Source organism: Neoarius graeffei, chromosome 3, assembly GCF_027579695.1.
Source record: "Neoarius graeffei isolate fNeoGra1 chromosome 3, fNeoGra1.pri, whole genome shotgun sequence".
Taxonomy (NCBI): domain Eukaryota; kingdom Metazoa; phylum Chordata; class Actinopteri; order Siluriformes; family Ariidae; genus Neoarius; species Neoarius graeffei.
In genome coordinates, this window is record NC_083571.1 from 27558113 (window position 1) to 27584420 (window position 26308).

Genomic DNA, 26308 nt, shown 5'->3' on the forward strand with positions numbered 1-26308 from the left:
GGACTCTCCACTTTTCTGGATTCGCCCATGGTGAGCAGCGGCGGGCTGGTGTGGGCTTGCTTATAGCTCCCAGCTCAGCCACCATGTGTTGGAGTTTACCCCAGTGAATGAGAGGGTCGCCTGTCTGCGCCTTCGGATTGGGGAGAGAGCTCTTGCTGTTGTTTGTGCCTATGGACCAAATAGCAGTATAGAGTATCCGGCCTTTGTGGAGTCCCTGGGAGAGGTACTGAGAGGTGCTCAGACTGGGGACTCCATTGTTCTACTGGAGGACTTCAATGCTCACATGGGCGACGACAGTGACACCTGGAGGGGCATGATTGGGAGGAACGGCCTCCCCGATCTGAACCCTAGTGGTGTTTTGTTATTGGACTTCTGTGCTAGTCACGGTTTGTCCATAACAAACACCATGTTCGAGCATAGGGGTGTCCATAAGTGCACGTAGCACCAGGACACCTTAGGTCGGAGGTCGATGATCGACTTTGTTGTCGTTTCATCTGATCTCCGGCCCTATGTCTTGGACACTCAGGTGAAGAGAGGGGCTGAGCTGTCAACTGATCACCAACTGGTGGTGAGTTGGATCCGCTGGCGGAGGAGGAAGCTGGACAGACCTGGCAGGCCCAAACATATGGTGAGGGTCTGCTGGGAACGTCTGGCCGAGCACTCTGTCAGGGAGGTCTTTAACTCCCACCTCCAGGAAAGCTTCTTCCAGCTTCCGAGGGAGGCGGGGGACATTGAGTCTGAGTGGACCATGTTCTCTACCTCCATTGTAAACGCAGCTGTTCGGCGCTGTGGCCGCCAGGTCTCTGGTGCCTGTCGTGGCGGCAATCCACGAACCCAGTGGTGGACACCGGAAGTGAGAGATGCCATCAAGCTGAAGAAGGAGTCCTATCGAGCCATGTTGACCTCCGGGACTCCTGAGATAGCTGACAGGTATCGGCAGGCCAGGCATGCCACAGCTCGGGCAGATGCGGAGGCAAAAACTCAGAACTGGGAGTAGTTCAGGGAGGCCATGGAGAAGGACTATTGGTCGGCCTCGAAGAAATTCTGGCAAACCGTCCGGCGCCTCAGGAGGGGGAAGCAGTACTCTGCCAACACTGTTTACAGTGCGGGTGGGGAGCTGTTGACCTCGACTGGGGACATTGTCGGGCAGTGGAAGGAATACTTTGAGGATCTCCTCAATCCCACCGTCATGTCTTCCATTGAGGAGGCGAAGGCTGAGGACTCAGAGGTGGACTCGTCCATTACCCAAGCCGAAGTCACTGAGGTGGTTTGCAAGCTCCTCGGTGGCAAGGCACCGGGGGTGGATGAGATCCGCCCTGAGTATCTCAAGTCTCTGGATGTAGTGGGGCTGTCTTGGCTGACACGCCTCTGCAACATCACGTAGCGGTCGGGGGCAGTGCCTCTGGAGTGGCAGACTGGGGTGGTGGTCCCTCTTTTTAAGAAAGGGGACCGGAGAGTATGCTCCAATAATAGGAGAATCACACTTCTCAGCGTCCCAGGGAAGGTTTACTCCAGGGTACTGGAGAGGAGAATTTGACCAATAGTTGAACCTCAGATCCAGGAGGAACAATGCGGTTTTCGTCCTGATCGCGGAACACTGGACCAGCTCTATACCCTTCATAGGGTGCTCGAGGGTTCATGGGAGTTTGCCCAACCAGTCCACATGTGCTTTGTGGATCTGGAGAAGGCATTCGACCGTGTCCCTCGTGGTATTCTGTGAGGGGTGCTTCGAGAGTATGGGGTTCGGGGCTCTTTGCTAAGGGCTGTCCGGTCCCTGTACGAACGGAGCAGGAGTCTGGTTCACATTGCCGGCAGTAAGTCAGACATGTTCCCAGTGCATGTTGGACTCTGGCAGGGCCGCCCTTTGTCACTGGTTCTGTTCATAATTTTTATGGACAGAATTTCTAGGCTCAGCCAGGGGCCGGAAGGAATCCTGCACCTCCAAGTCCGAGGCCATGGTTCTCGACCGGAAAAGGGTGGCTTGCCCTCTCCAGGTTGGTGGAGAAGTCCTGCCTCAAGTGGAGGAGTTTAAGTATCTCAGGATCTTGTTCACGAGTGAGGGAAGGATAGAGCGTGAGGTCGACAGGCGGATCGGTGCAGCCTCCGCAGTGATGCGGTCGCTTTACTGGTCCGTTGTGGTGAAGAAGGAGCTGAGCCAAAAGGTGAAGCTCTCGATTTACCGGTCGATCTACATTCCGACTCTCACCTATGGTCATGAGCTTTGGGTAATGACCGAAAGAACAAGATCGCGGATACAAGCAGCCGAAATGAGTTTCCTTTGCAGGGTGGCTAGGCGCTCCCTTAGAGATAGGGTGAGAAGCACAGTCACTCGGGAGGAGCTCGGAGTAGAGCTGCTGCTCCTCCACATCAAGAGGAATCAGCTGAGGTGGCTCGGGCATCTCTTTCGGATGCCTCCTGGACGCCTCCCTGGGGAGGTGTTCCAGGCATGTTCCCCCGGGAGGAGGCCCCGGGGAAGACCCAGGACACGCTGGAGGGACTATGTCTCTCGGCTGGCCTGGGAACACCTCAGTGTTCTCCCCGAGGAGCTGGCCGAGGAGTCTGGGGAAAGGGAAATTTGGGCTTCCATGCTCAGACTGCTGCCTCCGCGACCCGGCCCCGGATAAGTGGATGAAGACGAGATGAGATGAGACGAGACGAGATCCCAAAGCCAGAGAAATACATTTTCAAACTCTAAATGGAGTGTACCATCCAGTGATCTGTTGCGACAGTGGTTAATTATTGAAACCAGGAATTGTGTGTTTTGTGAAAATAATGAAACCTCTGATCATTTATTTTTCCAGTGTATGTCTGCAGAAGCCTTGTGACTGGATGGACATGACTGGCTTGACCTGAAGGTTTTTCAGTTGGAAAACTTTACTCAAAAGGAAATTGTTTATGGACAACAGGAAAAATGACTTTTTGGTGAATGTCATTGTGACAGTTTGTATGGGTGGGTGGAGCACAGAAGTACGGCAGGCCAGAACTGAGTTCCAAAACTCTTTTATTTTAGCTTTTCAGCTTTTAACTTTCCACACTCTCCCAGTTGCGCGCGCGCGCGCACACACACACACACACACACACAAGTCATCTGGTGAGGGAGAGAGCTCCCTTCCTCTGCCCTCTCTCTCCTTATATAGGGTGTGGTTGCTGGGAAGACACACAAGCACAGGTTAATTCACATCAGGTGTAGTGATTCTGCCACTTACCTTCCCTGACTCTGCCCTCCGGTCACAGACCGATGCTTGACCACGCCCCCACTGCCACAGTCATTATTATCCTTTGTAAATTCTATATCCACAGATGGAAGTACATGAAGGTGAAACCTAGGTGTTGTGGATTTCATAATGAGTTTCTTTCTTACACTAAAGCCATTCAGGTCACAAAAATGAAAGATGCAATTAAACTTTTAAACATAATTGAAGAGCATGATTTACAAGAAAAGCCTGAGCCTCATAAATGTGTTTTTCTTTTGTTTGTTTGTTTTGTTGTAATTTATATGCACCTGTTCCTTATGATCTGAAGGAAACATTAGTGCCAAGTAGTTTGTATATGGGTCCGTCTCAGAAACTGGTCTCTCATTTGGGACATTATGGTCAAAAAATACATTTTCTAATTTTACAAATTTTTTTTTGCATTTACTTAACACTCAATGTTTCTTTTGTCATGTTTAATAAGAATAAAGATAGCATCTTGCTTTATTTGGCCTCCACTGTGGAAAATTTTAACTATGTTCTGAAGTTCACTCGCATAACATGGAAACATATATGCATTTAAAAACCCTCTTTTATAACCAAGGAATATCTTTTTATGTGCATATATTTGTTTCTTTAAATGCAATTATTGGACAGAAAAACAAAAACATATTTGTTATCATTATTTTTAAATTTTACTCCTTAGTTTCGAATGTTCATCAGTTATCATACATTTTATTAAACTTTACTTTGTTGTGCCTGCAGGATATCATGTAGATACACCCCTTATTTTGTACTAAATTATCAATTAGCATAATAGTAATACACAGACAAAAGTTTGAAACTGTCACACAATATCCCATTGATTTATTCAATTATTTGCTTTTTCATCACTCACATAACATGGAAATACATGTTTTTTTTTCTTTACTAGTTTCTTTTTACAGTGAAGATATCATTACTTATATCACATCTGAACAAGTTGCAGATTTACACTCTGCATTAAAATGTAATCATTCTCACAACTTAAAGTTAAATTATATTTTGATTACAACCAGGGGTGGCACGGTGGTGTAGTGGTTAGTGCTGTCACCTCACAGCAAGACGGTCCGGGTTCGAGCCCTGTGGCCGACGAGGGCCTTTCTGTGTGGAGTTTGCATGTTCTCCCCATGTCCACGTGGGTTTCCTCCGGGTGCTCCGGTTTCCCCCACAGTCCAAAGACATGCAGGTTAGGTTAACTGATGACTCTAAATTGACCGTAGGTGTGAATGTGAGTGTGAATGGTTGTCTGTGTCTATGTGTCAGCCCTGTGATGACCTGGCGACTTGTCCAGGGTGTACCCCACCTTTCACCCGTAGTCAGCTGAGATAGGCTCCAGCTTGTCTATGACCCTGTAGAACAGGATAAAGCGGCTAGAGATAATTACATGAGATTACAACCAGGTCAGGGGGTGCTGGTGTTGTAGGAGCCACGCTGTGTGCTGCTTCAGTGTCTGGTCTTGGCACTCTACACACTCCCTGTATGCACACTTCTTTTGCCATATTCCTTCATCCGGACCACAGGTCAGGAGATCGATGGCATGGTAGCCATGCCTGATGCGAGCAGCATTGTCTGTCCTTCCAGTGATGGCATTTAGGGTACGAAGCTTCAGGTCAATGTTTGTGCAATACTCACACAGACACATTCTCAGCCGCCAGTCTTGCCATGGATAAATGTACCTGGGTTTGCACTTGGCAAAAAGTGAGAGAAGCTGACCTTCGTTGACCCTGCTGGTTGTGCGGCAACAAAGTCATCGTAGACTTCTCTCAAGGGCTTTGTCAACAGTGATGCAGCCTGGCCGGTTTTTGATGAGACAAGCTTTTTGTCAGGGATGGGGCAGGAAACACTTTTGTAATATTCCTCACTCTTTTTTCATCTTCTCTCGTTTCATGCACTTTGATGCAGCCAGTGACAAAATGCTCCCCTTGCTGACTGCTAGGATGCTGCTGGATCCTCGAAGATTCAGGTATTTTTGACAGGTATTGAGGAGAACATGGCGAGTGTGAAGCAGATCTTTATTTCGCCTGGTGTTGTTCTTTTTCAGCTCAAATATCACAGATTTCCCGATCCTGTGTTCTAATGACTCTGGCTGGAGCGTTTTGAATAGCTGCTTCTTACGAGGTGCAAGGGAATGTACACTATCATTCAGAGTCATTTACAGTGAAGATATCATTACTTATATCACATCTGAACAAGTTGCAGATTTACACTCTGCATTAAAATGTAATCATTCTCACAACTTAAAGTTAAATTATATTTTGATTACAACCAGGGGCAGCACGGTGGTGTAGTGGTTAGTGCTGTCACCTCACAGCAAGAAGGTCCGGGTTTGAGCCCCGTGGCCGGCGAGGGCCTTTCTGTGCGGAGTTTGCATGTTGTCCGCGTGGGTTTCCTCTGGGTGCTCCAGTTTCCCCCACAGTCCAAAGACATGCAGGTTAGGTTAACTAGTGACTCTAAATTGACCGTAGGTGTGAATGGTTGTCTGTGTCTATGTGTCAGCCCTGTGATGACCTGGTGACTTGTCCAGGGTGTACCCCGCCTTTCGCCCGTAGTCAGCTCATACATGTCAACCCCTTTGGGTGTTCACCTGTAGTATCAGAGGAAGAAATCCATAAAATCCTTATAGCCTTCGAATCGCACCAAACTTTTATTTTCATGTACATTTGTACAATACACATTTACTGCTATCCTATTGTTCATAGGGTAGGCTGAAAATACTTTTCACAGACTCAGGGAAAACACTCAAACTCCACTGTCTGTGCACTGTCAGTCAAAGTGTAGGCTGCTCCCATTTCAATGGGATACTTTTCACAGAGACCATTTTTGTCCACAGTCAACTTTTCATATAGCCAGAGAAAGCACTCAAACTTCACCATTTTTGTCCACAGTCAGTCATGTTTACATATGATCTTGATTATAATCACTGGCAGCCTTCTTTACCAGCTGTAACTGCCTTTCTGTGGGGGTGATGTCACAACAGAAGTCTGTGTTCAGTTTGCATTGCAGTAGTGCAGTAAGGGTGTCTGTGCCCAGGTTTTTTCTGCAGTCAGTGTGGATTTTCCTGACCTGTGAGAATACCCTCTCACAGTCAGCATTGCTGTGAGGTAGACACAGCAATGCCTCCATAGTTTTTCTCAGGTTTGGAAATCTCTCCTGTCCCATGGGTGTAACCATCTTCAGGATGGAACTCTACACCACATCAATCCTGATGGGCTTCTCATCTGCATCCAGGAGCTTTATATCTATATCCTCCAGGAGCTGGTATTCCTCAAACTCCTCTTTGAGTTCCTCCTGGTTCACCAAGGGAGTGAACTTGTTGGCAAGGGAGACAACTGCAAAAGTAAATGAAACATGTTATTGGGTATGTGCAAATCTGTACAAAAAAAGCATAAAACTTGTATGTTTAATGTTAGCCTGCTCATATCAAAATACCACTGTAGAAGGTATAACATGCTATTCTAACAGCAAAGTTTCTAATTAATCAGCAATAAAAATGTACTCAAAATTGTCTCATGTGGTTTCCTCTTTTTTGTACTTCAGTTAAAATGATGGACAGTGCTTACTCTTGGTGTAATCCAGGTCTGCTCTTTTTGCAGGGTCAAGTACAACCAGGTCACGGAGAACATCATCTTCCCATGGGAACTTCTGCAACATCTTGTCAGGTGGTCCACAACGGCTAGCGGCAAATTGTGCTGAGCAATAAAATTACAGATCGTAACTTCTGCTCTTATTACACTTGTTGGTTGATCATCGGTCTTAGACTTTGCAAACATCGTCATTTGCGGCTGATTCTGTTTCTGGTGCAAATTTCGCTGATGTAGTTTGGACCTCATGTGTTCCCTCACGTCATAAACTCCAGACGCCGCAACTTTTATATCTCGCACACAAACTGTGCAGTGCGCATACTCCTCATTTTTCACCTGAACAACGCAAAAGTTCGTTTATATCCCGATCTTGTCAGCTGTCAGATTCATGTTCACGGACCCGCCTTGATTTTCACTTTCGCCAATAATCATTGTCTGTATATACACAACAGTATTATCTTGATTTTTATGTGCCTTAAAATGTAAAATGTTGGTTGTAATAAAAATCTGACAAGTTTCTGTGACTGTAGTTCTTACACCAGTAATGACTACTACTAGTCCCAAAATGATGGAAGCCTTGTAATTTATATTAAATTTTAATTTTTAAATTTCACAGATTTCACAAAATGAAAAGTAAATGGACACAAAAATGAAACATCCTTGTCTACTATTAAATATACTAAGCAAAGAATAATGCATTTCACATATTCCCACTACCTTTTGGTTAACAGGAGTAGATGTTGATCAATTATATTTTTGTTTTAATGAATTAAAAATTTTGCAAGTAATATTTTTACTACAGTTTACTACATATAATACACGGTTAAATACATAAAACACTAACACTACTAGTACAGCTTAATACATGATAAAGTAATACTAAATGGTATAAAAACACTGAAGTTCTGATGAACTACTGATAAGTATTAACAAAAGACCTGCATGCGAGAAGTTCACCAGTGACATTACAATTTAACAATCTGAGCAATTTGAACATAACCAGTCATTATCAAGACAGCAAACATCAAAGCCCACACACCCCCAATGATACCACTTATAGCACTGATCACATCCTACGCTATTGTCATCATTTTCTGTTATGTCCCCACTGTCCTTTCGGGTCTTTCTTCGCCTGGTCTTTTTGGCTGCTGGTTTGTTCCTGCCTTTCGGTGGAGAGTCAGGTTTGGACAAAGTTGATATAGCAAGGTCAGCTGCTGAGGCAGCAGGCTGAGGGTCAGATGTACCTGAAGTACATGACTGATGAGTATAGTTAGTGATACTAGTACTGATAAAATAAAACAAATGACTGTAATCTGGTAGGCAGCATGACTTATATTATTTCTCCGTGTCAGATATAGAACTATAATTATGAGACGTTGACCTATCAAAAACTGCAGTGGGCGTGGCAGTATCACCGGGTACATACCTCGATTTTTCTTCGTTTTCCTTGGACGGTACAGGCTGGATTTTCAAAATATCTGTGGCATATGCAAGCGCCCTTAACTCTTCTACCCCCATGGTAGTTGGCAATCCCTGTTCTCTCATATGCCTCTGCAATTCTGCCTTCTTCCATAAGGCATATTTGCTAAGGTTTGGCTTGTTTGCCGCCATGTTTTCATCTCCGATGAGGCCTCGACCTTTGACCCCTGCGCATGCATGGCAATATGTGTGAACTGGTCTATAAAGGCAGCGGTGAAAACCAGGAAGTGAATCCATAGACATATAAACATAGACACCGCACTGAGCTGGTGGCCCCGTTGCTGGGATACATCAGAGTGTCCGCCATATTTGATGTGGCAAATCTTCCCCGTAAACCAAAGCAAGTAAATGGACTGAACTTCATAAAGCCCCTTTCTACAATAATATTTAACTCGATGCCTTTTATTCACCCATTAAGACACAGATGTATATATTTGGGAAACAAACAGGCATCAAAACAACACATAACTTTTAATGTGATGGTTATAAATAGTGTGCGAAATACCCTGTACACTGCAAACTAGCGACAGATAGCTCAGGTAAGCTAATCAGACTACGGGCGAAAGGTAGGGTACACCCTGGACAAGTCACCAGGTCATCACAGGGCTGACACATAGACACAGACAACCATTCACACTCACACCTACGGTCAATTTAGAGTCATCAGTTAACCTAACCTGCATGTCTTTGGACTGTGGGGGAAACCAGAGCACCCGGAGGAAACCCACGTGGACATGGGGAGAACATGCAAACTCCACACAGAAAGGCCCTCGCCGGCCCCGGGGCTCGAACCCAGGACCTTCTTGCTGTGAGGCGACAGCGCTAACCACTACACCACCGTGCCGCCACTGAAGATGATAAATGATGGAAACAGTGGAAAAGCTGGAAATAGTGAATGAAAATAAAAATTTACCGTTTTATTTATTGAGTCACCACACAGACCTACTCTCGTTGAATAAAGTGAGCTGAATGACCGCCAAACTGAGTTCGGCCAGGTTCTAACGTCATACCAAAACAAAATACATCACTGATTCCTTCACATTCAGAAAGGTTAAAAACATTCATCTTACATTCAAAAACGTTCATCATAGTGCGGCACTGTATTATCTAATTCTCACTGCTTATAACTATACACCTACCCGGTGGAGGTGAGCTGGGAGACTGAAGGAACAGTATTGAAAAGTATTTTTCCAGTCTCACCTGTGAAAGGTAATCCCATGTGATCTCGTTTGGACGGTAAACCTGTTGGTACAGTTAAACGCAGCACATGAATGAGGCATCTTTATTCTCGGCTACTGTCTAGACGCTATACCAGAGACGGTTGAAGAATCTCCACTTTGCCACATCCAATATGGCGGCGAGGATGACGTATGAGTCTATGCAGAATGCAACGTCTACGTTTATATGTCTATGAGTGAATCCAGGTGAGTGCTCGCTGAACGGGGAAGCAGGCAGGATGGAATTCCCATCCCAGATTTCGATTGGCGCTGATGTGGGAGATCCGTAAGCTCTGGAGTGGATGTCCGGGGCGGAGCATGACAGGAATAAGTTTTGCAGATAACAAAAATTCTGAATACACAGTGCTGAGTAAATAAGACCTAACATCATATTTCTCATTTAAAGAATAATAAATTACTGTTACCTATCATTTACTATTACAATATGAATTCTTAAATAGAAAAAAAACAAACATACCTTCTTCCAAATGATTTTTTTCAGTAAAACAAATACTACAAACATCAAGCACTGAACTCTGGAACTTCAAACAAACAGTAAAAGAATTAGAAAACCAAAAAAAAAAAAACCACAATTAAAAATTTTAACAAGGAAATCTTCACAATCTGCCATTCGAGTAATTTTGATGCTGCTTCACTTCAATGGGCCGAGTTTCAATGAGAATATCTGTGTATGCAATGTGCTGTGGTGATTTCTGTGATCATCCAAATCAGTTCAGAAACCTACACTGCTGTATTAATGGTAGGTTTCATTCCTGGGTCTCATGGCAATTACAGTTCCAGGGTTCTCCACTTTTCAAAAATAAAAGGTGGTGGAGGACCCAATAAATGGATAGGAAATGCTAAATCATTGTCAAAATCATTTTACAAAAAATTAACACATTCTTACTGTACATATCATCTTGATTGTCAATGTGAGACTCATTTGACATTTCAGTTGAGACTGATGCGCCTGTTGCGCATGCCTGAATTAATTATATTTTTTTTCTGTGTGTGAAAAATAAATGAACTTCCATGCATAAACAAAATACCCAAATACAATATGTAAAATAAAATACCTGAACTTAACTAATGTGTGTGTGTGTGTGTGTGTGTGTGTGTGTGTGTGTGTGTGTGTGTGTGTGTGCGTGCTGTTATATGATTACTGTAACTGTGTATGGAGAGAAAAGATGATAGATAAGCGTAACCGTTGCACAATAACACTACAAACACCCACAAAGTTATTTAGCTGCTGACTAGCTGCAGCTTGTAGCTTCCAACGTTATTATGTGTTAGTATAGTGTAATGTGGTGTGGTGTAGTGTAACGCAGGGATAGATCTCAATCTGCAGAGCTTTGGGTCACAATCTGTATGCAGCCGGCCGGATGGTTTGATGGTTTTCTATTGCAATCGCTTGGGTACTTCAGGTAGCCTCATATGCATTCATTTAATGGTCTTTTGCATGTTAAATAGTTTTGCCCACTGGAAGGGTGGCAGGCCAGAATTATAACGTGGTGGTGCGTCACTTTAAAAGCACCCGTGGAGAATACTGAGTTCGTATGCCACAAGGCCCGATCAAGATTTGGGAAATCAGAACATAACACGAATGCTTGCAGAACAAAGAAATCGAATGTGTAACGATTCAAAGAAAACGAATGTATAATCGCTTTCGTTTTTTCGCGGTCACCATCATGCTATACCATACCGGATAGGGTCACCATCTTACCATGTGGGAACCATGTGATATGCTATAATTTAATACGCGCTAAATGATTGGACAATATAAGAAGGATTAGCCAATCGGTTCCCACCTTTTATCTAGTCATATGTATACAGCCTCAGCAACCAAACAGCGTTCTTTATCAAATAAGTCCAACGAGAAAGTTCAAACAATTACAGGAAAAATTGCATTTGGATGAAAAACAACCGATTCAGACGTCATTACAACCAATGATTTCGATCAGCAATCTGTTACTAATAAAAACCCTGATTAATGGAAGTTAATCTGTCTACCTGACTAGTTGGTGCTATGGGTGCAACCTTATTTATATTTGGGTCATTCTATGAAACCGGTGCCTTTTCCACATTGCAATTCTTAAAAAAAATCATTTAAGATAAGCTATTTTTTAAAATACTCATATTAAATATGTGACATCAGAGCAGCAAAAAAATGTATTTTCCCACCTCGTGCATAAATTCCTGTTAATATTATCCTTTTTATTGTGACCCAGGTGTCATGTGTTTTACCACCCTGTAACAGACAAGATGCACTAAATTTGAATACAAAGTGTTAAAGGGTGGTATGTTACAGGGTGGTAAATTTCACCTCCGAATGACCTCAGCAAGTTCTGATAGTAACTAGCATAGCTAACAAGTGTACAATCCAGTTTACAACTCTCTATTTTCCTTAAAAGCTGAAAAAACCAAGAATTTTTTATAGTTTCCCTGTCTATTATGCGTTACAGGGTGGTAAGGTTAAGCTTAACGGACCCTATCTAACTACCAAAAAGAGCAAATAAATCATATCAAATTGTGTGGGAACTTGCCTGCTTGGGATCCTGACTTTGGCCAAGGGTTTGAGTGATGTCATCAGCTTCCTGTGATGTCACTTTAAGAGACATTGTCTTTCTAACAGCCAAAACGTGTAAGCGTTACAGGGTGGTATGTAAAATTGTGGGACGAGCATAAATTGTGATTTTTAGATAATAAATGATACTTTTATTCTAAACAAAACTATTGTATTTTACAAAGGATGTAATTTTATTCATGAAATTAATAAAAATTGCTTGAAAAATGTATATATTTATGTAAATATGTTAGGTGCAAATTCCATACGGGACTTCCCGGACATGGGAAAATAGGTTGTGTATATGATAAAAAGATGAAAAAAATGTAGGATTTTTGTTTACAGTGACAGTAAAACATGCATTGTGTAATTCACAACACTTAAATAAACAGTTTTGTTCATTTGAAATACATTTTCACAATTTCTGACATTTTTTAGAGGTCATGAAATTATGCGGACACAAAAGGCACCAGTTTCATAGAATGACCCATTTACCTTCATCAATTTTTGGAAAATATTTAATTTCTTATCAAAACAAGGTACGCCTGGGCAGTATCACGAGAGTATCCATGACAGTACAGTTGCAGATTACTGAGTCTTCTTCTCAGGTGATGAGCAATAATCTGGAAGTTGCATAGCCCTGATAAACATACAGATACAGGAAAGGAGATTTGGACATAAGTATTAGCAAAAGTTAGTTAAGTGCAAAAAGAAAGACCTTGAAGCTTCTGCCTTCCTCATTCAGATCTCACTCCAAACCTCCTTTCCTCAAATGCATGCATTTGTTGAGATCCAAAAAAGTTGTCACACACCAGATTAAAATAAAATAAATTATAATCTTGTGGGAAGATCATCTATGGATGTATGCATCTGTCATTTCTTTCAGTGCGATACAATTTTCAAATTATTGCCCATCACTTGCAAAGGCAACTCAGAAATCAGATATACATTGCAAAGACTAATTCACCACAATCTTTTGCGGCCATGATATCCCTACAACCAGTAAATTCCAAAATTAGTCTCCATTATGAAAGTACAGGGAGAAACATACATTGAATATACATGATTTAAATGTGCACATTGGTTCTGTGTAAATGACCTGCTTTGCATTTCCACAGTTTGTTTTCGTACAACCAGCATGATTTGAGAGTTGTGGAATAAAAGTTAATCACAATCATGGGGCTTGTGAGGATCTTGTGTAATGAGCCAGTCAGTGTAATTTAAGCCGTCCTAGTGAGGTGAGGCAGTGTGGAAGTTCCCAAGTGGTGGGAGTGCTGAGCCTTGGGTCCCTTAAATTGTGGAAGGAGCCTTTCCATCCTCCCAGCAATTGAGTGCCTTGTCTAAGCTGGTATCTGGGCAAACCCACAAAGCTTTAGGGAGTGCATTTGTTTAATATGTGTTTCCTTTTACCCTATTACCTAAAGGGTGCCAATATTTATGTAGTTCACTAAATGATATGATCTATACATTTTACCAAGAGCTATAACTTACACCATGGTGTAACCTCATGACTCTTTTCAGATTAACTCCTGAACAATAGATGTACAAATATTTAAAAAAAATTCCCTTAATTACATTACTTAATTTCTCTCTATTTACAGGAATCAACCCTGCAGGGATGAAATGTTACAGACTGACTGTAGTGTGTGTGGTGTTGCTGTGTGTTCTACTGCTGATTGCCGTCACAGTGTTGTGGATCAAATTCAACAACCTGACTAAAGAGAAAGACCAGTTACAAACCAGTTACAACAACCTGACTAAAGAGAAAGACCAGTTACAAACCAAATTTTCTTCATTCTAAGCTTCAAGAGTTTTCCAACACTCGAGGTCAAGCTCTATACTGGATCCTCTTTCATGTATGTATAGCGCCCCCATGCCACTGCGATGGACATGACACCTTAGATTAGCCAGAATCTCTCTATGGGGCGCCCTGAGTTCTTTTAAGCTAAACGGAAAATGTATTAATGTTTTAGGGTTTGAAGTGTGTGTTTATGAGTTCATATGACCTGGTATTCACTAAGAAAATCCCTTGCGAAATAATCAATAATTCTGTAAATAATGAAAATAGAAATCTCTGTACTTTCCAAAATATAAAAGAAATTTCAAAAAAAATTATATATTAAACCCTCTAATTTGTCTTCCATGATAATTCTGTGTATTAAAGATGCTGTCAAATCACTTTTCAACCTTTAAATTTCTTTTAAACCAAATTTTGCCATAAATTAAATGATTCCCTGTGAAACCCTGCTTCAGTTTAAAGAAAATAATCTCTGGTACAGTAATATTAAACACAAATAATGTTATGGAGATCTCCTTTAACTTCTACTCACCGCACATTCAACTGTTCAGCACTCATACACAACGCTATACCAAGACACACAAACATGCTGTAGCAAACTGTACAAAAATTGAATGTAACAGATATACAAGTTTCTGGTTCACTATGCAACTCAAATAAAGTGTAGAAAATGTCCTATGCTGGCATTACAACCACACTAAACTGCTGTGCAACAGCTTTTTCTAGGATCTTGGAGATAAAGGGAAGGTTTGATATTGGCCGATCATTGGACAGGTGACAGGGCTCAAGGTCAGTTTTTTTAATCAGGGGTTTGAGAACTGCTAGTTTCAAGGATTTGGTTACACTGCTTGAAAGTTTGTGAACCATTTAGAATTTTCTATATCTCTGCATAAATATGACCTAAAACATTGTCAGATTATCACACAAGTCCTAAAAGTAGGTAAAGAGAACCCAGTTAGACAAATGAGACAAAAAATATTATGCTTAGTGATTTATTTATTGAGGAAAATGATCCAATATTACATATCTGTGAGTGGCAAAAGTATTTGAACCTCTAGGATTAGCAGTTAATTTGAAGGTGAAATTAGAGTCGGGTGTTTTCAATCAATGGGATGACAATTAGGTGTGAGTGGGCACCCTGTTTTATTTAAAGAACAGGGACCTATCAAAGTCTGATCTTCACAACACATGTTTGTGGAAATGTATCATGGCATGAACAAAGGAGATTTCTGAGGACCTCAGAAAAAGTGTTGTTGATGCTCATCAGGCTGGAAAAGGTTACAAAACCATCTCTAAAGAGTTTGGACTCCACCAATCCACAGTCAGACAGACTGTATACAAATGGAGGAAATTCAAGACCATTGTTACCCTCCCCAGGAGTGGTTGACCAACAAAGATCACTCCAAGAGCAAGGCGTGCAATGGTCGCCGAGGTCACAGAGGACTCCAGGGTAACTTCTAAGCAACTGAAGGCCTCTTTCACATTGGCTAATGTTAATGTTCATGAGTCCACCATTAGGAGAACACTGAACAATAATGGTGTGCATGGCAGGGTTGCAAGGAGAAAGCCACTGCTCTCCAAAAAGAACATTGTTGCTCATCTGCAGTTTACTAAAGATCATGTGGACAATCCAGAAGGCTATTGTAAAAATGTTTTGTGGACGGATGAGACCAAATTAGAACTTTTTGGTTTAAATGAGAAGTGTTATGTTTGGAGAAAGGAAAACAGTGCATTCCAGCATAAGAACCTTATCCCATCTGTGAAACCTGGTGGTGGTAGTATCATGGTTTGGGCCTGTTTTGCTGCATCTGGGCCAGGACGGCTTGCCATCATTGATGGAACAATGAATTCTGAATTATACCAGCAAATTCTAAAGGAAAATGTCAGGACATCTGTCCATGAACTGAATCTCAAGAGAAGGTGGGTCATGCAGCAAGACAATGACCCTAAGCACACAAGTCATTCTACCAAAGGATGGTTAAAGAAGAATAAAGTTAATGTTTTGGAATGGCCAGGTCAACATCCTTAATCCAATGGAAATGTTGTGGAAGGACCTGAAGTGAGCAGTTCATGTGAGGAAACCCACCAACATCCCAGAGTTGAAGCTGTTCTGTATGGAGGAATGGACTAAAATTCCTCCAAGCCGGTGTGCAGGACTGGTCAACAGTTACCAGAAACATTTTGTAGTTATTGCTGCACAAAGGGGGTCACACCAGATTCTGAAAGCAAAGGTTTACATACTTTTGCCACTCGCAGATATGGAATATTGGATCATCTCATCTCATTATCTCTAGCCGCTTTATCCTTCTACAGGGTCGCAGGCAAGCTGGAGCCTATCCCAGCTGACTACGGGCGAAAGGCGGGGTACACCCTGGACAAGTCTCCAGGTCATCACAGGGCTGACACATAGACACAGACAACCATTCATACTCACATTCACACCTACTGTCAATTTAGAGTCACCAGTTAACCTAACCTGCATGTCTTTGGACTGTGGGGGAAACCGGAGCACCCGGAGGAAACCCACGCAGACACGGGGAGAACATGCAAACTCCACACAGAAAGGCCCTCGCCAGCCCCGGGGCTCGAACCCAGGACCTTCTTGCTGTGAGGCGACAGCGCTAACCACTACACCACCGTGCCGCCCCTTTTGGATCATTTTCTTCAATAAATAAATGACCAAGTATAACATTTTTGTCTCATTTGTTTAACTGGGTTCTCTTTATCTACTTTTAGGAGTTGTGTGAAAATCTGATGTTGTTTTAGGTCATATTTATGCAGAAATATAGAAAATTCTAAAGGGTTCACAAACTTTCAAGCACCACCGTACATAGCCAATCCTAAGAGAAGAATTTATTATTTTTAGAAGGGGTTCAATTACTTCAGGCATTATCTTTTTGAATAGTTGTGTAGGTAAGGGATCTAGTAGATAAGTTGAAGATTTTGATGCGGAGATTAATGAAATTAGTTTGAATTCTCTAAGGGGAGTAAAACATTCTAACTGCTGCTTTGATACAGTTATATTGTTAACTACAGGGTTACTTAAATTGTCAGGGCTTAAATTAGTAGTTTGAATTTTTTGTTGGATATTTTCAATTTTATCATTGAAAAGAATTTATGAAGTCATTGCTACTACATATTGCTGGTGTGCATGTGTCTATCGTGGTCTTTTTTCTTCTTAATTTTCAGTCCCCCCAGGATTTCGCGGGCCTTTTTTGTGATTGTTGCGGGCTAAAATGTCTGATGTTGCGGGGGGTTTTCCAAAAAATTGCGATGAAAGTTGCGGTGTTTTTTAGGTTTTTGTTGCGATTACATTGCGGGAGGAAGTGAAAGTTGCGAGAAATTGTTGCGATTTTCTCTTTTTGTGATTAAAATTGAGTGATATGTTAAATATTAAGTTATTACTGAAAAACTATTGATTAAAAAAACAAAGACACTGAGAAATGGTCCTATAAACAACTTTACCAATATAAAAGATTACCAGGACTACAAAAATGCAGAAAAATAGGCTTTACTTATCCAAAATGCACCTGTTGGTTCAAAAGTTAAAGTACATAGAACCTCACAGCACAACATGAAGTTACCTTAAAATATAATAAAATGCATCAGCTTTCATGTAAGAAAAAAAAACTATTAATACTAGTACTGTGTGCAGGCAGTCTCTCCTGAAAACTAAATTAAACAATAATTATAAACTAATAAAATAAATGGCTCAGGCTTCATAAAAGAAAAAAAAAACAATTTGAACAGAATCTCACAGTATGATGCTGAAGCTGCCTAAACAATGGAAAATAAAATACCATTTTGGCAAAAATGTTGGCATCCATTAATTTCTTGTATTAAGTAAAAAATAATGTAAAGTGCACACAGTCCTTCACTGTAAACATAACACACTTTCAGTAACAGAATTAAAGCCTATATAAACACTTACTCGTACACGCTGCTTCTCTTGAACATATACACGGAAGTAAGCAGTGTTGCCAGATACTGCTGACATTTTCCAGCCCAAAATATGTTCAAAACCCGCCAAAATGCACTTGAAACCGCCCAATCTGCCAATACTGGAAGTAAGGCGGAAGGTAGTTTGTCGGCGTCACCTCAAGATGACGCCAACGATTGGTCAAATTTGCGGGAAAGTTGCGGTGATTAGATATAATTGCAACACCGCCCTGAATTCGCGGGGATTGGTTGAATTTGCGTTGAAGTTGAAAATCGCAACATCGTGAAATCCTGGAGGGTCTGAATTTTGTTACAGTATTAAATAGGAATCTAGGATTATTTTTGTTATCCCTCTATTAGGGTGGATAGATATGTTGATCTAGCAGCACTAAGAGCTTTTCTATACTTCAGGAAATTCTCCTTCCAAGCTAATTTGAATGCTAACAATTTTGTTTGACACCATTTACGTTCCAATTTTCAAGTGGTCTGTTTTAAAGTGTGAGTGTCATTATTATACCAGGGAGCTATTTTTTTCTCTATAATCATTTTCCTTTTAAGTGGAGTAACATTATCTAAAGTATAGCAGAACGTTGACTCTAAGCATTCAGTTGCCTGATCAAGTTCTGTGGGGATGGATAGTGATCCAGTCAAAGTTGATAACTCTGGGAGATTATTGATAAAACTCAGTGCAGTAATTGACGTGAATATATGTTTAATACAGTAGCATGGTGAGGTGCATATATTATTGCTCAGACATATTTTGAATAAGATGATATTATGACCTGCTATGTCCGGCACCCTCGCTCCCGGTATACACCTAACTAAGGCTGCTGGTGCACCTAAAGGCCGGGCTAATTTCATGTGTTGTATGATAGGGTCTCCTATAACCAGAGCTCTTTCAGGTTTCTCAGCGGGTGCATCACTGAGGAGGCAAACCTGTTCAACACATGAAGCAGAGAGGAGTGGTGCTCCCATGGGCAAGCCTCAGCAGTTGCTTTGGCTTTATACTTATGCTGTCGAGTCACCACCCATTCGCCCCACTGTGAGAACTCTAATGCTGGAGTTGGGGGATTACTAACTCCACCTAGGGCATCCAGACCTTCCTTTGCAGAAACTACACTGTTCTCATTCTCACTAACCCGCTCTAAAGTCTGGATACGCACCTCCAAAGTTGTAATCTTCTCCGTCAGAGAGCAAACTAATCTACACTTATCACAAATAAAGCTGTCACTAGTGATGGAGGAAGAATGACTAAACATCCTGCACTCAGCACACTGAACAAGCCGAAGGTGTGCCATGATGAATGGATTCACGTACCTTAATCGAAGCTCTGTTGATATTTAAGCAGATCTGATGTGGATTGCCTCCACTTGAGGTCTTGATGCAGGAGGAGAAAAAAAAAAAAAGAAAGCTTCCAGTCTTGGCATGCTTCTTTTTTTTTGTGATTCACATTTTTATTGAGTTTTGAAACAAAACACAACAAACCAAAAAACATATCCGTCACCACATTAACAAACAGAAGTCAAAACCAGGGAAAAATAGCTGCACACTACATTGACTAAAAATTTAAAATAAAAAAGGAGGAGGGACACCAATAATTGAATGAGAAAATAAAACCGGAGAATGGTGAGAGAAAATTACAGAATACATTACTGGCCTCTAAGGCGCTCATTCAATTCAAACACAAAATATGACCACTCAGACACAGTTTCGGGTTTTGCCCGGTTAAGCCGAGCTGTGGAGTACTCCAAGTTAGCCATATATTTTGCATTGATCAACCAGGTTTTAACTAGATTTATGTTTTGATTATACCAGTATTCTAGAATAGATTTTTTTTAGCTGCTGTAAATGCACAAAAAAGGAATCTCCTATAAATTACTTTGAAACTCAATACAGTTTCATTGTTTAACAGACATAGGCATGGATCTGGGTTTATCGTACACCAAAGTATTTTACTCATGATATCACACACATGAGTCCATAAAGTTTTAACTTTATCACATTCCCAGAACATGTGCAATACTGTTCCCACAGCAGAGTTTGAACATAAAGTACAATCAGGACTAGAACTTAAACCCGTTCTGTATAATCTATAAGGTGTGGCATAACATCTATGGATTATTTTAAGGTTGATCAGCTGGTGGCCTAAATTCCTGGATGTGTTGTTTATATTCGCCCATATTCTTTGCCAATTTGGCTCAGTGTTTTTAAGTTCCCTGTCCCAAATGCCTGTGATGGGTAGTAGTTTACACTGAGAGCGTATGAGTGTGTTGTATACCCTTGTGACCCATCCCCGAGACCACTGTCTGGTGCTGAACCACTCCGACAGTGGGTGTGTCTGTATTTGTTCATCACACTTCAAGCCACATGCCACCAATGAAGACCTTAATCTTAAATAAAGAAAAAATGTAGAGACTGGAAGGTCAAACATTTGTCTCAGATCTTGAAAGAAAAGAAGACCATTATCACCATATATATTTTCTAAAGTGTTGACACCCTTCGCTGCCCAGGGAACAAATTTGAAAGGTTTATCCGCAGTTAAAATAAGGGGATTATTCCACAAGGGGGTTAGTTCATGAAACATAGGCATATTGCCAAGAAGTTTCTGTACTTTACACCATACCAAGAGGGAATATGAAATTATACTTCCTAGCCTGGCACTAATGTTCCTGTGTTTCTGTTTAATATACAAAAGATCCTGCAACCTATGGGGTGCTGCTATAGCTTCCTCTATAACTCTCCAAGGTACTTTAGAGTTCACATTTGTCCTAGTACACAACGCCTGGAGTTGAAAAGCCCAGTGATAAAATTTAAAATTTGGGAGGGCTAGCCCTCCCTCTAACTTAGGACGTTGCAAGGTAGTTGATCTAATTTTCGCCCTTTTGCCGTTCCACAAAAATTTGGAAGTCATAGATTGAACTTGATCAAGAAATTTTGCAGGAGGGGGGGCTGGTAACATAAAAAATAAAAAATTTAACCGGGGCAATATGTTCATCTTAATAATGGAGATCCTCCCTTGTAAAGACAAAGGTAGAATACTCCATCTTTGCATATCACCTTTGATCTTCTGGAGCATTTTTGTATAATTATCATTAACTGTTTTAGAAAAAGTAGTGTATATATCCGTCTTGGTGTGCTTCTGAAAAAATTTTAAATGTGGAAAAATAAAGTGAAAGTAAAAGTGCAATCAAAAATGAAAAGGATACTGGAAAATTATTTGTAGAGAAAATAAAAAGATTGGTGATTAATGCCAACACTTGCGGAAAAAAGACTCATCGCAAACAACTCGGAAACCAGGAAGTACGTCATACGTAATGCGCATCTAATCAATGACTACATGTTTTTCTTTGTTAAATAGGCTAACATGTTTTAAAATGTGTTTATTTGTTGGAGTAATTAAATGTATCAGATTAAGACAAGTACTTTGAAGCAATGATGCTAATATGAATGAATTGTATCATATTTGTGCATTTACAATTAGCCTTAAATGCCATTTCATTGTGTTTTGGGGAATCTATAATCTGAAAAACATGACATTAGACTTAAAGGGATAGTTCGGGATTTTTGACATGAATCTGTATGGCATCCCCATCAATAGTGTTGTGCAAACACACTGACTTACCCCTGACAGCATCCTGTGAGTCCAGTTCTTGTCCAGTTTTGGTCTAGACGAAAGTAGTCCGGCAAGTTTGTTGGGGTCACGAAAGTAAAACGTTTTTCGTCTCAAAACAGTATGTGTTCAAAAGAGTGATATATTTGCATCACAAAACCGTTGTCAAATAAAAAGTCAGACCTCGAAATCGCTTGGCACTATTTTCTCTCCCTTCTTATCACTGCGCGCTGCCGGCTTCATCCAGCTGCGGCTCCAGCTTCAAGGATAAGCTGGAGCCGCATACAGTAAGTAGGAGTCCCGGCGGGTGGTTTGTATTCGATTCGTTTATATCCCGACCTTGTCAGCTGTCAGATTTATGTTCATGGACCCGGTAAGCTGGTAAATAATATTTATTTATTTTTTTCTTTACCAAATTCTAACAGAAAACGAGAGCGCCCGAAAGGGAAAACAGAGCCGCCTCATGGCCGTAATGCAAATTGCTTTCCTCCTCAGTATACAAGTGTGCTTCCATGTCAGGGAAAAAGAAACTACCACTGCTGCCTATGTAGTGCCCTATTTATACAAATAGGAGTCATTCAGGATTCAGCCATGTTTTTGCTCCATGTCATGGCTGAATCCTGAATGACTCCTATTTGTATAAATAGGGCACTACATAGGCAGCAGTGGTAGTTTCTTTTTCTCTGACATGGAAGCGCACTTGTATACTGAGGAGGAAAGCAATTTGCATTACGGCCGTGAGGCGGCTCTGTTTTCCCTTTCGGGCGCTCTCATTTTCTGTTAGAATTTGGTAAAGAAAAAAAAAATATTATTTACCAGCTTACCGGGTCCATGAACATAAATCTGACAGCTGACAAGGTCGGGATATAAACGAATCGAATACAAACCACCCGCCGGGACTCCTACTTACTGTATGCGGCTCCAGCTTATCCTTGAAGCTGGAGCCGCAGCTGGATGAAGCCGGCAGCGCGCAGTGATAAGAAGGGAGAGAAAATAGTGCCAAGCGATTTCGAGGTCTGACTTTTTATTTGACAACGGTTTTGTGATGCAAATATATCACTCTTTTGAACACATACTGTTTTGAGACGAAAAACGTTTTACTTTCGTGACCCCAACAAACTTGCCGGACTACTTTCGTCTAGACCAAAACTGGACAAGAACTGGACTCACAGGATGCTGTCAGGGGTAAGTCAGTGTGTTTGCACAACACTATTGATGGGGATGCCATACAGATTCATGTCAAAAATCCCGAACTATCCCTTTAATACTGCTCCTCACTTCAACCAATAATCTCACTTCACTGAAACAGTTTTACGGAACCCCACAGATGCAACTCTCATGTAACTTCTGAAAAGTGCTTTACTGTACATCTAGGGTCTGAGTACAGATATGCACAATTTCAATATTAAAACTTTACCCATCTCTGAATACAGCCCTAAATGTCTTTTTCTGTGATCAGTTTCACTTTTCAAAGCAAGACATTTCAACTCCACTATTTACTACATCTCTACTGAAGTGAAAACCTAGACTGAGACCAGTTCAATGTAGAATGTCTTATCAATGTTGAGGCTTAAATAATTTTGAGGTTGATTGTCCCTTTTTTCATGAAAATGGTCTGGATCCAGGATGGACTTATTTCAGCTCCAGTTTTTACTACATCTCTACTAAATATAAGAACTGGATTGACAACAGACAGGACTGCAAAGAGCGAGGAGCAGACTTGGTGATAATAAACAGCAGAGAGGAACAGGTAAGAGAGAGAGAGAGAGAGAGAGAATACAAATAAGTATCTATATTCATACTGTGCTATTATACTTATAACAGTTCATATATAGAGATAGGGGCGGCACGGTGGTGTAGTGGTTAGCGCTGTTGCCTCACAGCAAGAAGGTCCGGGTTTGAGCCCCGTGGCCGGCGAGGGCCTTTCTGTGCGGAGTTTGTATGTTCTCCCCGTGTCCGTGTGGGTTTCCTCCGGGTGCTCCGGTTTCCCCCACAGTCCAAAGACATGCAGGTTAGGTTAACTGGTGACTCTAAATTGACCGTAGGTGTGAATGTGAGTGTGAATGGTTGTCTGTGTCTATGTGTCAGCCCTGTGATGACCTGGCGACTTGTCCAGGGTGTACCCCACCTTTCGCCCGTAGTCAGCTGGGATAGGCTCCAGCTTGCCTGCAACCCTGTAGAACAGGACAAAGCAGCTAGAGATAATGAGATGAGATATAGAGATATAGAGATAAATACTTTGATATTACAACCCCGATTCCAAAAAAGTTGGGACAAAGTACAAATTGTAAATAAAAACGGAATGCAATAATTTACAAATCTCAAAATCTGATATTGTATTCACAATAGAACATAGACAACATATCAAATGTCGAAAGTGAGACATTTTGAAATTTCATGCCAAATACTGGCTCATTTGAAATTTCATGACAGCAACACATCTCAAAAAAGTTGGGACAGGGGCAATAAGAGGCTGAAAAAGTTAAACGTACAAAAAAGGAACAGCTGGAGGACCAAATTGCAACTCTTTAGGTCAATTGGCAATAGGTCATTAACATGACTGGGTATAAAAAGATCATCTTGGAGTGGCAGCGGCTCTCAGAAGTAAAGATGGGAAGAGGATCACCAATCCCCCTAATTCTGTGCCGACAAATAGTGGAGCAATATCAGAAAGGAGTTCGGCAGTGTAAAATTGCAAAGAGTTTGAACATATCATCATCTACAGTGCATAATATCATCCAAAGATTCAGAGAATCTGGAAGAATCTCTGTGTGTAATGATCAATGCCGGAAAACCATACTGGGTGCCCGTGATCTTCAGGCCCTTAGATGGCACTGCATCACATACAGGCATGCTTCTGTATTGGAAATCATAAAATGGGCTCAGGAATATTTCCAGAGAATGTTATCTGTGAACACAATTCACCGTGCCATCCGCCGTTGCCAGCTAAAACTCTATAGTTCAAAGAAGAAGCCGTATCTAAACATGATCCAGAAGTACAGACGTCTTCTCTGGGCCAAGGCTCATTTAAAATGGACTGTGGCAAAATGGAAAACTGTTCTGTGGTCAGACGAATCAGAATTTGAAGTTCTTTATGGAAATCAGGGACGCCGTGTCATTCGGACTAAAGAGGAGAAGGACGACCCAAGTTGTTATCAGCGCTCAGTTCAGAAGCCTGCATCTCTGATGGTATGGGGTTGCATTAGTGCATGTGGCATGGGCAGCTTACACATCTGGAAAGACACCATCAATGCTGAAAGGTATATCCAGGTTCTAGAGCAACATATGCTCCCATCCAGACAATGTCTCTTTCAGGGAAGACCTTGCATTTTTCAACATGACAATGCCAAACCACATACTGCATCAATTACAGCATCATGGCTGCATAGACGAAGGGTTGGGTATTGAACTGGCCAGGCTGCAGTCCAGATCTTTTTTTTTAAAGATATTTTTTGGGCTTTTTTCACCTTTATTGGATAGGACAGTGCAGAGACAGGACAGGAAATGAGCAGGATAGAGAGAGGGATCAGGAAATGACCTCAGGTCAGAATCAAACCCGGGTCCCCGGATTTATGGTATGGCGCCTTAGCCACCTGAGCCAATGGCACACCACCAGATGGCATGCAGAAGAGCCACTCAAATGGCCAGTGCATGGCATCACTCGGCAAGTCAGTTGTCACTGCGGGGCAACTTCCATACTTGTCAGGTCTGTGGCATTTTTGTGTACCACTTGGCATCAGGTCTGGAGGTCCAGAGAGACAACATGTTAGGGGCATGACATCATTTGCCTTACCAAGGCACTTCACCAGGAGAGGAGAATAGTATATGAGAGCTCATGAGGCCAGACATTCCATGGCGGCTTGGCCAGGCCATTCGTGCCACCGCTGCAGATGGCTCTGTCACTCTGGTGCATGCCTCATGGCCCATCTGTGTTTCTGTGCATCCTAATGAAGCAATCACCCCTAGTGATGGACAGCCGATGATGACTACGTTGAACTAACTACAAAGATAATATAATTCACTTTTATATTCTCATCACAACAATAACTATATTACTGTTATGGTTGTTAAGAATATCAATAAACACGGGCTAATCGGTTGATTTACATAAATGTGTGGAATTGAAGGTAACTGAAAACTCATCAGTTTTTATTTCTGGGCTTTTCAGGTACTGGCGTGATGGGGAACCAAATAATGTAGGTGATGAAGGCTGCACTGGAATTTTTCATCAGGGCTGGAATGACATGGAATGCTCAGAAATGTTCTTATGGATCTGTGAGAAAACTAATTTTTAGTCATTAGGGAATAGTCCAGTACAATATTCATAAATCAAGCTAAATGTATGGAGTGGTTCAGTTCATTTTTTTAATAATATGTAATGCTTAAAACAAGAGACAGAAAGCAGCTTTACATAAATCTAGAAATACAGAAATATTTCTGTAACTGTAACTGCATTAGCCTCAGCACTGTTCTTGTGTTCTCAGGTCCTATCACGTAAAACTAAGGGTGTGATTGCTGAGACTTTTTGTGTTCTGAAACTTTTGTGTGCTATATTGTATTCATCATTATTTGTTTTCAAGGAATTGCTTGTTTTAAAAAAAATCACCTTTTTCTACTGACCCCAAATGTAATAGTTTGGTGATTAAGTTTAAATTTAAGGGCAATTACCAGAATAACAATAATAAAGATATCTGCAAGTGATGTTCACAAGTAGTGCTCCAAGTGTTGATTTTTGTGTGTTGATTTTTGTGTGCTCTGCAGAATCCATGTTAGCAGAGTGTAATGTGTGAGCTGAAGAGGTAAGACGTAAGCATGTAAGACCAATGCTGACTTTATTAAGCATAATCCAAGAATCACAGTCAGAGTCCATAGTGGGTTCATAGCACAG

The 26308-nt window shown here is 41.4% G+C and overlaps 1 protein-coding gene across 1 annotated transcript; it reads left to right on the plus strand.

The window, feature by feature from the left end:
- The first annotated feature begins 13691 nt into the window (after positions 1-13691).
- On the plus strand, positions 13692-26193 carry LOC132882529 (CD209 antigen-like protein A). The gene is made up of 4 exons (XM_060915631.1): positions 13692-13862; positions 22795-22801; positions 23046-23170; positions 26182-26193. Exons 1-4 carry the CDS (start codon positions 13692-13694, stop codon positions 26191-26193), a joined length of 315 nt encoding a protein of 104 aa, XP_060771614.1.
- The last annotated feature ends 115 nt before the right edge of the window (positions 26194-26308 follow it).

What these genes read in the sequence shown, in the direction of transcription:
- LOC132882529 (XM_060915631.1), top strand. Translation starts at nt 13,692, where the DNA reads ATGAAATGTTACAGACTGACTGTAGTGTGTGTGGTGTTGCTGTGTGTT.